We start from the raw sequence: 13,280 nt of genomic DNA on the forward strand, positions 1-13,280 counted from the left end.
ATACGAACTCCACCACTAATCATCCACAATAGCTTTCATTCATCTAATAAACATGAAAATAGATGAGAAGTAGAGACCATGCAAATTTTGAATCAACCCATAAAATTCACCATATTTTCAATGAAAATGATATGTTTCTTGCAACAAAGTCTTGGCAACAGTCTCCTTTTCTCCTACTCTACTCTAGCTATTTGCATACGTTAGGCAAAAAAATCAACACATTAGGCATTTTAAGATCACCTTAAGTTTAGACCTATATTTGAGGGCATATGTTCCATGCTTAAGTCTACACTCCTTTGTTACAATCAAGACCTATCATCAACACATTCTCTTTTGATGTCTCTTAGCCCCATGTTGCGCTTTAGGCCCACACGTTTCACCTTAAGTCTTGACCTATCCACTCTCACCACACATCTCAAATTAGGGCCTCTTGGTTGCATTTTAGGCCTAGACGTTTGACCTTAAGCTTGCCCTAGTTGCTTGGGCAGATTTTTCACCTCTAATTGCACAAAGGGGGGCACATTTTCCAATGTTGATTTGCACAAATTGCTCATGGGAGGGCACAAAAACAATGTTGAATTGCACAAATGCTTCTTGCTAGGGTGGATTTTTGCCATGTATTTGTACAAACTACCTTGCTAGGGCACATTTTAGGCATTTATTTGTATAAAATTTATAGCTAGGGTGCACTTTCATGCTCCATTTGCACAAATGGAGGGCACAAATTCAACATGTGTTTGTACAAACTTGTCAAGGGGAGGCGCATTTTCTAGGGTTATTTGCACAACTTATCTTGCTTAGGCGACTTTTCATGGCTCATTTGCACAAATTATCTTGCTTCGGCACCTTTTCATGGGTCATCTGAACAAATTATCTCCTGGTGAGCAAGCTAATATCAAGACCACAACTTGAGCAAAAATTGGACTTAATCAAATTTCGCTTTCACACCCTGATTTATCAATCTTGATCACTTACCTAACATTGCCCTAAGTTATCTTATAATTCTTGCCTCTATAGCATGGGCACATTTCTAGGGTCCATTTGCACAAATTTCGAAGTAGGGTGCAAAATGAGGATTCATTCGCACAAATTGCTCGTGGTGAGCAAACCACTATCAAAGACCATGACTAGGGCAAAATCATGACTTAGTCAAAATTTTCGTTTCATGCCTTCATTAGTTCATCGCCTTCACTCTTCATCATTTGGATGTCTTTCATCATTGTAAGGCAATTTTGTAAACTTGAGGTCAAACTTCTTAGGGCGCAACATCTAGCCTGGTTTGCACAAAATGTCAAATGGCATGCTCACCTATACAATCTTGCCTATTAAGCTTTCAATGATCGTTGGGTTACTTGATCTCATCTAGACACACTGACCATGGGGAACCCTAATAAATTAACATCTTTCCTTGCAACTTGACAACTTCTTGCAACCTAACCTCAACTCCTCATCTTGGACTAGACGAACCAACCTCCACTCATAAGTAAAGGTTAACTAAGAAACTACTACCAAGCAAAACACTAAAGCAAAGCAAAAAGTGGGGGTCCCCATTTGCAATGGGACGATGTGTGAAAACGTCACAACACACATCAATCAGTCGATAGGCCTTATGATTGCCATTGTAGCCTGTACGAATCAATTTCTAACTTTTGGAATCCAACTTAGTTCTCTTGACATCTAGAATCCAAGTATATGCAATTGAACCAAAAACCCTGAGGTGGCTTCTTTTTGGTTTCCTACTAGACCAAGCTTCCTTAGGAGTCATCTTCTTAACAACTTTTGTGGGAGACATTCAAAAGGTATACTCCAGTATACATTGCTTTAGCCCAAAATTTATTAGTCACATTCTTGTTTTCTAGCATACACTGCTCTAGACCAAAATTTATTAGTCGCATTCTTGTTTATTAGTCACATTCTTGTTTTCTCTGTTATGGTTCGGTTCCTCCACTCAACAACACCATTATGTTGAGGGGTATAGGTGTGGTGAGTTGACGCTTGATACTGTGTTTAGTATAGAAGTTCGTGAATTCAATGGAACAAAATTCACCCCCATTATCTGACCTAAGAGTTATGATTTTATGTCCCGACTCTTTTTCAACTAATGTTTTAAACTTCTGAAATTCATTAAACACGTCTAATTTTGCTTTGCGAAAAAACACCCACATTTTTCTACTAAAATTGTCAACAAACAAAAGAAACTACCTAGCACCAGTGGCTGATGTCGTATTCATTAGTCCACAAACATCTACATGAACCAACTGGAATACCTTGGATGCTCTCCAAGCTTGTCCATCTGAGAATGGAGTTCAATGCTACTTTCCTGCTTGGCAAGCTCCACACACACCATGTGTCTGCTACTAAATCTCAGGTAAGCCTTCTACTAGATTCTCTCAAGCCTATTGAGAGAGATATGATAGGTTGAGATGCCCATACCGTTGAAGCCAAAGAATGCAAATGGAAGAACTATTCGCAGCCATTGCAATTTCCTAACACTCTCCAACATCAATCAGCCTATATAATCAATGATCTTCGAGGCCAACAACAATTGTCTTCTTGGACTCCTTATCAACAATGTGGCACTTGTGTGCACTAAAGACAACATCCAAATTCAGATAGTGTCACACCATCTAACTAACAGAACGCAAAATTTAGCTCCATGCCCGGAACATAGCATACATTAAGAAATATGAGATTTCTCCCACCAAATATAATCTGAACATTGCCCTTATTGACAACTGTATACTCTTTACCTCCTCCAAAGATCACTAAATCATAGCAAACCGTGTACTACGTAAACCAATCTCTTCTATGTGTGAAATGTCGAGAAGCTCTGGAATCAATGTACCAGGCAGAGGTTTGCTAGTCTTTTGGCCATAAATGCATAAAAAGAAAACTCCTACTCAATGTACTCTACAACATGGGCCTTCTGCTGAGAGTCGAGATTTGTCGAGATTCTTCTTGGTTGGATTGCTCATCAACCAACCGTTTTTTGCACCATTTGTTCATGTGACAGCTTACCACAATAGTGGCGTGAAAACCTTCTTGGAGTTGTTCTTAGGTTTGCTCAGTCCTTTTCACTGAAAGGTCTTGCCTTTGGCTTTGCCTTTATCCTTGGCTTTGGCAGTAAACACTTGTTTTGCAGTGGATGATTCGCTGCTACTCCCAAACTGTTGTTTCCATCTATCTTGCTACAGAAGCTTGTTGTATAGGTCAATGAACTTTAGATCAACATTTGTGGATGTAATCTTGAGTGTTTCAATGTAGTGTTTTGTAGTGTTGTAAATTGTACACCCTTGCTAGGGTGGTACAATTTCACACTTAGGTTAGCACCCGCCTTAGTGTGTTTGCATCTTGCATTATTATTTCCCTTGATTTAAATACTTAATTTAATTAAATCTAAAGTCATATTTCATCACTTCATACATCATAAAATTGGGCCCTTTACCCTAAGTGTGCCCCTTTTTATTCCTCCAATAAATCATTTAATCATAAACCCTAATTATGTCCTATTTCGACCTTTAAGGCCCGATTTTGCATATCAAAACACCTTGAAATCAGCTATAACTTTGGGATTCTCTCTAATATCATCATATCTATCGGCCCTGAAAAATTTGGTGAAAAATTGGTCAGACCATGTGCGCTCCCACCACGGTCCTCGGCTTTTTTCCTGAAATTTCGGGAGCGCAATTCTATGATATTATAATGCTTAACCCCAAAAGATTGGCAGGAAATTCAATTCCTAGGTCGGCCTAAAAGCAAAATTAAGTTGAAATTAAGATCTAGGGTTTCATACATAAGAGCTCTCTTTCTTCATTTGAAGGGATGGAGGGATCTTTATAAGAATCTAGGAGCAAGTTTTTGGAGCACAATGAGCCTTCTATGTAGTGAAAGAGAAGCCTATGTGGAGTCTTCAACAACATTCATCAAGCATTTGTCAAGCATTCATCATCAATTAGGAGCCTTGAAGACATTGAAGAGTAATAGGAGATCTTGTGGCAATATCTCTCCCTTGGGGATTGGTATGATTTCATGTTATTTTCATGTCTTTGTATGAGCTTCTTTACATCAACTTGCATATTTACATTCATGCTTTAGATCACTTTGCATCATTGATTTAGAGCATTTACTTTGTCAATTACAAGCAATTAGGGTTTACTCTTTAGGCTTGCTCTAGATTGTTTACTTTCATTTTAGGATCTTGCATACACAAAAGGTTCTAGCACACACATTTTCAGTACATTATTGGCAAAACCCTATATAGCCACCCAAACTTTCCCTTTTCAGTTGCAGGTGCAGAAACAGGTACCCAGAGGCACTTCCAGCTCAACAAAAGGAACAGGAACCACCCAGAATCATCAGATCTGCCCTAATCTACCTAGGACAGGGGTGTGTCGCCCTGGTCCTGCCCAAGACAGTGGCGTGGCGCCATGGTCCCTCTGCTTTTCAGTGATTTTTAGCAGGTTGCAGCTTCAGGTCATCAGATTTGCAATCTTTCAGTTGTAGCCTCCTGTCTGCAGAAATAGGACAGTGGCGTGGCACCCTAGTCCAGGTCAGTTTTGTTCAATTTGCAACATCAGATACACATCCAGAATCCTCTCCCTTTCATGCTTTCAGTATCTCAGTTTCAGATCTGTAGGTTTGTTCAATTCTGAGTTCATTTATGCTTCATTCTTAATCTCCTAGCCTAGTTGATCATTCAAACCCTAATTTTTCTCATCATTTGCAACAAGAGGAATAGAAACCCTAAGAGGTAATCCTTGGCTCTCTCTTTCTCACAAGAAGTAGCTAAAGTGATCTACCTCCCTAGGCTCTTTCGTATTCCCAATGTGTTGGCAAAAGTGGGATTAGGTCCTAGTCACCCGATCTCGCTTTTCCCGCCACAACATGTTCATAGGAGTGTGGTAAACTTTTGAGCGTGATTACCACCATGTCTTCTTCCTCCATCTTGCGACCAATAGCCTCCAGTTGATTATGTATATCCTTGATCTTTGTAAGATGCTCCTGCAGAGACATCTTATTGCCCATCATGATTGAAAACAATATATTCTTCAGAAAAAATACTTGGCTCTTGTCTAACGTTTTATGGAGATCCTTCACATGCGTCCAAATCTCTATAGCTGTCTTGTCAGACGACACTTGTAGAAGCATGTCATCGGTGACTAACAACTTGATGAGCATCATCGCTTCCTGATTGCACTCCATCGAACTTGTCATGGTCTTTTCCTACTGCCGAGGGACGAGCAATCTTACCTAGAACAATCTGGTCTAGACACCGCTATTCAAAGATTGTGAGCATGTGTTGTAATTTTTCCCACTGAAGAGCTGATTATTTTCCAACATGACGTTGGTCAACAATGCCATCCCTCCCACTTTTTGATGCACAAAATAATGAGGTAAATGTGCAGCAACAAACTTGGAAAAAACAATTTGCTTTTTCTAGTCAAAACCTTTACACAAATTTCAGGGCACATATCTCGAGGCAAAATATTCTGATTTTATTAAAAAATCAGTCAAAAATTGAACATAACCAATTTTTTTTTTTGAAGACCCACAAAATTGATTACAAAAATCATCAAAAAACAACAAGTTTTATAAAACCCTAGGTCGTAGTTGATAAAGAGTAGAGAGATTTGAAAACCCTCCCACACGACACAACACAAAACGTGAACCCCTTCCGCACGACACAACACAAGTCCCTGTCAAAAAAACCCTCCCTTCGTGGAAAAATGTAGAGTCCCGTCGTGGAAAATTTTGAAAAGCCGCAATCTGCAGATGAAAACAATCAAAAACCCCACAGTTGAATCCAAAGACCCATCATGGAATGACGCCTCCCATTGCATGAGCCTTATGGAGGAAGAATTGTCGTGAATAAAACTATGTTGTGCGGAGGAAAGACAATATGTCGCGTAGATCGCAAGCAAAAAACCCTTCTTCACAGGCCGACACAAACCAGACGCAAGAAACCCTCGTGCCTGGAATAGTAAACAGCACACAGGTCACAAACAGAGAAAGAGACAATGAGATTTGTAAAAAATAACGGTGCAACTTTGAGCAGAAAGTCTGACACAATTTTTAGATACAAATTCTGCTAACCCACGATTCTCAGTTAAAAACCAACCTTTGAAAAATTATTCTTCAATATTGTTCTGAGAATACTTCCACATGATTTTTGTTTTTTTTTTAAATCAAAAAAACTTCTAAACGATTTTCAAAAAACTGTTTAGGATTAGCCACAAATATGCTATTTTAAAAATTCACCAAAAATTAAAACTGGCTCTAATACCATGAAATGGTAATTGCATAATTAATTATGAAAGCGAAAGTTTACATATAGGCAATTATAATATAGAAACAATTGTGAACAAAAGGCAGAAATAGAAAGTAACTAAACTAACATACATTACAATAATGACCATTAAATAATAACTAATAATACTTCAATAGTTTTTAGAGTTGTTAAGTGCTGTTTTTACTTTATATTTATAAGAGCAGTATTTTAGGTTTTTATTTATTTTTCGATTTTTAATTTGTTTTAAATTAAATTTGCATATATGGCTGATTAATAAGTTATTACTTATTACTAGTCAAATTAGGATTCTAATTTATGTGCATCCTCTACTTCCGCACTTCATGCAACCCAAAGTAAGAAAAAAAAAAATAAAATCTCCGCATTGAGTCCATGCAGAATGACACATGTATAGATTAAAATTTAAACCATAAGTTTCATTTTTTGTTATGTCACTATGAGTTCTCAAAGCATGAGTGACAATAGGAGTCAGCAAGAGCCTAAAGGGGTTGAATCTGAGACTCTTAAGTACAAAAGTGGGGGGTGAGGCAACTAGTTTCATCGGGAGTGCACATTTTTATTGCCCTTCCAAGTTATTAAAAGAATTTACCAAGAGTCCCTTCAAAAAGAAGTCCCCTTTACAAAAATTTGCAACCAAGTTACAAGCAAAACTTGGGGCAATAGGGAGCACTATGCTATGGAGATGCAATTTCTATCAACTTGAAATTCAAAGAAGCAATAATGCACACCTCCTTCATGTTCAAGGCAAAAACGTGTGGAGCTATGTGACCAGTTTTCACTCAAACAAAGGGATGAAATAAATGGATTGTGGAAATTTGTTGATCAAAAAACACCTACAGCTGCTACTATGCCACCAATGCGTCATGCTCCTCCTAGTATTAGAACTTTCCAAGGGCCACAAATTCCTACTTTTTTCACATAGTTTAGGGACATCATAGACTAACAGGACACAAAAAATGACTAATACTAAAAAGTAGTGATGCTGCCAACACGGTCGCAGAGCTATTCGCTATGTAAAATAAGGATAAGGCAAATGAAGCCATTGGCAAATTCTTCTTTGCCAATGGCATTCCATTCCATGTGACTAGCTTTCATTATAAGGAGGTTGTGGCAAAGATAGTAAGTGCAGGACTGTCATATGTGCTACCAAGAAAGACAAAACTGGGTACAGCCATGTTGGATAAAAACTATTCCAAAATTAATAACCATCGATGGATAAACAAACATTAGGCATCGTTCACTCATCAACATCATGGTCGCATGTACAGAGAGCCTTACTTCCTTAGGATTTTCAATTGTTCAAAACTTCAAAGCACCACAAAGATACCAATTTTCGGTTCCAAATCCTTAGAGATGATATTACAGAGGTTGGTCCAGAGAAAGAGATGCAAGTAGTTACAGATGCAACCTATATGTGCAAGGTTACAAGGAAGTTGATTGAAGCAGCCTTCAAACATACTTGGTGAACTCCTTGTGTTCATAATATGAATAATGCACTCGAGGGCATTGGCAAATTTTCTTGGATCAAATAGGTCATTAATGATGCTAGAGATATGCAAATATTTATTTACAACCACCACACTTCACAATCACTTTTCAGAACCTTCTCCAAGAAGGAATTTCTGAAACCCATACAGATTAGATATCTCTTGAAGAGGATGCTTAAATTGCAAGAGGGATTGCAACTAATGATCATTATAGGAGTGTTATCATTGGCCCAATTCTAAGTCAAAGCAGGGGAATGGGGTGAAGGAGATGGTAAAGGGGAATGCTTTACATTTCTCCACTCTTCACAATGATTAGATATGGGAACACATGCACCTAGCCTTTGAGAGGTGTAAGAGTGCATTGTCAATATGCTCAACCAAATGAAGGCCAATGAACAAAAGAAAAACCCCAATCTTGGTTCTATCATGAACATCTTCAACCAATCATTCAATAGAGGCAGGAGAATCTCAACACTCCCTTGCAAATGACAACCTATGCATTGAACTCAAAGCGGCATGTGCAAAGGCTAAGCAAAGTTGTCCCTATGCAAGATGCTAAGGTGAAGGTGAGGTTCATGGCAGTTAATCACAAGATGTACAATGCAAATAATGCATCAATAATTTGTAATAACTATACAAAATTCTCCACTCCTGGCAGATATCTAGAAGAGGCCAATCTAGAGAGGGAGACTATGGCATAGGACGACCCAATTTTGTGCTGGGCCATACATGGGCCTACTTTGATAACCACACTAACCATTAATCTGTTGTCCAAGTTTTTAGTTCTTGTACTACTGAGACGAACTAGTCTACTTATAAGTTCATCCAGTCAATTAAGAAGAACAAGCTTACCTTTAGGAGGGCAGAGAAGCTTGTAGATGTATATAGCACTTTGTGTCTTGATGACCACAACATGCTTACATACAAGAAGAGTCCAGCAGCCCAATGCAATGTAAAACCAAAGGAGCCAACACGAGATGATGACTAGCAAAAACAAGATGGGTTGGTATTGGTTTGGAGGAGCTTGACCTTGAGAAGTCCTATAGTGTGAGTTAAGACAAGAGTGGCACGGAGTTTGGAATTGATCAATGGCATTGAGCCTATTGGCCAGTTGTATTTAAATTTTGAATGTACTCATCATTTGAATAAAATATAGTAATGTTCAGTATTTTGAATTTTCATTGTAATACGATGTTAGTATTTCAAGTTTCATTTGTAGTATATATATTTGCATCATCATCCCCAAACCAAGGCCCTTGGTCCCTTCCTGGAGACCTATCCCCACTATCCAAAACTGTGTAACCCTGTTATTAACTTAGTTAAAGACTGACCAAAGTGGAGTTTACAAAAAGGTTCAAACTTCAAACTTCAAAATACATATGATCAAATGTAGTTAGAATTTCCATCTACCTATGTTCAATTCAAACTTCAAAATATATGTGGTCAAATGCAGTTAAAATTCCCATCTAACCTAATAGATCATTTATTCGCATCTAATATAAATATCACACAGGCATGATCCAATGCAGATGTAGACATTAACCAACCAACAAAGATGGTATTTTCATCAAAAAGAAGACTCCTTTTGACAGGGCACGTCCTTGAAATTAGAAAATACAAACCTGTAAGACCCAGTTGCCATATGAAGTCCATTACCACCAAGGCAGCACTCAAACTTATCAAATATCGAATCATTTTCATACAAATCACATAACTGCCAAACCAAGAGAGTTTGTCAGTAATAATCAAAATATATACTATAAATTCAAATATGTATTGATAGATTTAAACAAACATGAATATTTATAATATCCCCATCTAAATGACAGAGGGAAAGCTTGTATAAGAAGCTAATGATTTATTTTTTTAATCGTATTTTGGAAAGAATTTCAAGAAAAAAAATATAATGTTTCCAATATTTATTGCCCTACAACATATTATTTCTGCAAGCACAAATCCATCAGATTATCTAAAATTTGAGTTGAAGCAGACAGAAAAATATTTTTGCAGTCACTAGGTCGCCTATTATGGGAACGCTGGAACTTAGTTCTTAAATATAGATGCTAGTCTTATATAAAGATTAGGGTTAGCTACCAAGTAAAGAAAGGAAATTAAAAAGGTCTACAAAACATCAGTGAGATCCTCCCCTACCTCAAAAGAATGTGATGCTTCAGAATTCATAGCTAAAAGCAACCAATAAAAAGAGTTTCAAAGAACTAAGTCAATCGCTTTTTAATATTTTATTGTTTGGAAGAAGTATTTGAGTCAAATCTGAAAATCGAGAAAGTCATCTAAATGGATAAACTCCAAATCATCCTTCATAAAGTTATAATTAAATATCTTTTTTAACAGATTAGAAATAACACTAATTGCACAACAAGTACCAATCGTTGGAAAATCACTATCTATCAATGTAGATGTGCATTTTTAGTTTCACATTTCAAACTCACAATAAATCTTTGAAACAACAGCCTGCAGTGGAACTCTCTAGTGAATACTTTCCAATTAAAAGACAACAAAAACAACTAATAAAAGACAGATGTGTGTGTTAATGAACGTGCATTCCTTGCCTTAATTCTAATCTTCACATATATCTACCCAAAGAAAGCATGGTCATTGATATTCCTTCCAGAATACAGCCCTAAATAAACCATCACAAAAGGAACCAGAAAAATCACACAGAATTCAGACTCAGTATGATATGTGGTAACAACAAAATTTTATCAACAATTTGTGTACTTTGACTATGCTACTATGACCACATCGTAGTATACTAGGAATGGATCGAGTCCCATTTTGTCAAAAGAGACACAGCTAACCATACAAAATCCAATATGCAGAAAGTGAAATGATCTCTGGCAAATAAATCTTCCTAAGCAACTTCTAATTCCATGCAAATGAAGGCAAACTGACTCAAATGTAATTGTCATTTGTCTTCTAGTACAAATGTTAACCTGTCATAAGTCCATATCATTGTTTCCCAAATAACTGTTTTCTGATTTCAAATGCAATAACAGATAGATGTACAACCGCTGCCTACACTTACAAATTCCTCAACATATAATAAACAGATTAAAATTAGCTCATTTAGTCAGCAATAATACAAATCTACAATTGGGCATTTGCTTTGAAACTTTCCAGTCAGGTATCTCAAATAGAATAATTGACAATTTAGATAAAATAACAAAATAGGAACACTGACCTTAGGCCTTAGATATTCATGAACCTTGAAAGTCGCAACTGGACTTGATTCCATGTTTAAGTCCCACAGCTGCAGACAAAGATAAAATGGACATAGAAGATATTAACCTACCATATTACAAGCACTTATCATATTAATAGAAAAACAAAACAAAATTTTCAATACAATATGCTTAATATTTTTTGCAAAGTGCATTTGCTACAGACTAAAACATGATACTTAATAAAACATCCAATTAATAACAGCAGTCTACATAAATGATGAAACATACTACTAATGTTGTGCATGAAGATTCACAATTGACGAAGAATCTTCATTAAAAAAAGAATACTCGGATGAAGGCTTGCATGTGAACATTTTAACTTAAATAAAAGATTAGCTTGAGAAGAAATTTAGTTTTGCAATTGAAGCTCTAGCAGCATGCAACCAGAGAGAGTGAAAGAAATTATAATACTGCCTATGACCAAAGTAGTTCAATGGGAGTAAAAAAAAATATAGTGAGACACAATAAGCAGTATCAGGATGACCAGAGAAAATCGCCCCAAACAAAGAGATAAAATTAAAAACAATCTAGACTGGATAGGATATCTGTCCCTAGTCTTGCACCTGAACCAAAACCCATAAGTATGGTCTTTCAATATATTCAATAGGGGATCCCTGTTTTCAAGTCTTTCAATTCCCCAAATGAAAAGAAATTGCTCAAATACTTCCTAGCATTTCTGACCCATTTCCATGGTTTTATATCATTTTTATTTTGTACAGAAAATTTGAAAATTATATATTTTCTGACCATGTATAAATATATATGTATTTATTTATTCCTTTATTCGTTGATTAATTGATTTACTCTCTAATTTATTTATTTACAGTGTGGGTGTTCCAGAACATTTTCAGTTCTGGGGATTCAAGGAATGTTGCTGAGTTCATCTTCCATTTTCTGGCAACTTAGTATTTTACCAATCACTAACCAACCTTCCGTGTAAATCACAAAAAAATAAACACTATTAAATTGCAACCAATAAGAAAGCATGTTAAAACAAGTCCAAAATAAATCGTGTACATAAAAAAAAGTAGTTTATAAAAGTTTATATCAATGACAGTATGACTGTTGTTTCTACAAAAATGCAAAGCAACATTCTTGTCGTTGATTCAATTTTGCAAATTGAAAAAACCAACAAATGTTACTAAGAACTTCTCGTAATGATTTAGAAAGAGAGAAGTGATATCTGCACAGAAGAAGGCATGCAACAGCCAAATGCAAAACTCACAAGGGCTATTTAAGCTGAATACAAATTCAATATACACAAGGAATAGCATGCTGTAATATCACAGAAAAGTAAACATAAAAAACAAAAACTTACAGCACACACTACAACAAATGACAAATAAAACAACCTTACACGGATAAACATAGTTTGTAAAACTTTTTTGTCGATGACAGCAAATGAATCATTTAAGAATAAACAAAGCGAATTTCACATGCTAAAAGGTACAAACAATACACTGCAAATTCAGCAAAGTCACAAGAATTTTTTAAGTAAATACACTGTCAATGGAAATTCTGAATGATATGCTATCAAATGTATTAGTAAAGTAAATTGTACCTTTAGGGTCATGAAATCACGACTCAAAATATGTCTGCCATCCTTAGCAAACTTTATATCAGAAACAGAAGCAATTATCTCGGTAAAAAATGATCTTGAACCAGGTGTTTCCTGCTCCTCAAATCTACAAAGATAGCATAAATGAAGTAAAAATTCAAATACATCATAACTCCACAATTGAAATGGTCTTTAGTATCAGCCATATAAGTGACATATAAGCATCATTGAACACCACATCTGTAAACCCTAAGAAGGACCACACTGTTTACAAAAGTAAAAAGCCCTTTGGTCTGGAAATCTCTATACATAAAGAAGAAAAATACTTCAGAAAGAAATTCTAAGGAAATGTCATACACTTTTGAATATCTGTCACATAAAGCCGATTGTCGCATGTCAATAAGTCGAATAGTGCCCTTTGAACTACTGTAAGCTAACATATTGCAGTGACTAGGGTGAAATTCTGCCGATGTTATCACCTCTGCAATTAACATAGGATATAATGATTCAGAATTTAAAAATGGACCAGCAGCAGGATTAGAAGCCAAAAATTTGGACAAGTCATTTGATAGATTACGGTCATACAACTAATGGATCCAAAGAAACCATTATTCGAATAAGGAAAAGAATAAGAGAGCTGAAAAAAGTTTCCTTGAGAAATAAAAGCAAATAGAAAATAAAGA

At 36.2% G+C, this 13,280-nt stretch overlaps 1 protein-coding gene across 11 annotated transcripts in view; it reads right to left on the bottom strand.

Annotated features, from left to right (window-relative positions):
- LOC131027240 (serine/threonine protein phosphatase 2A 55 kDa regulatory subunit B beta isoform) overlaps positions 1-13,280 on the bottom strand; it is a 75,571-nt gene that overhangs the window by 14,448 nt on the left and 47,843 nt on the right. For all 11 annotated transcript variants that reach the window (XM_057957255.1, XM_057957254.1, XM_057957253.1 and 8 more), the window contains 4 exons: positions 12,955-13,078; positions 12,601-12,724; positions 10,997-11,065; positions 9,417-9,508 (listed from right to left, as the gene is read on the bottom strand). In XM_057957255.1, coding sequence (XP_057813238.1) covers positions 9,417-9,508; positions 10,997-11,065; positions 12,601-12,724; positions 12,955-13,078 — 409 coding nt within the window. The remainder of the gene's footprint in view (positions 1-9,416; positions 9,509-10,996; positions 11,066-12,600; positions 12,725-12,954; positions 13,079-13,280) is intronic.

This window comes from Cryptomeria japonica, chromosome 4 (assembly GCF_030272615.1).
Source record: "Cryptomeria japonica chromosome 4, Sugi_1.0, whole genome shotgun sequence".
NCBI lineage: Eukaryota > Viridiplantae > Streptophyta > Pinopsida > Cupressales > Cupressaceae > Cryptomeria > Cryptomeria japonica.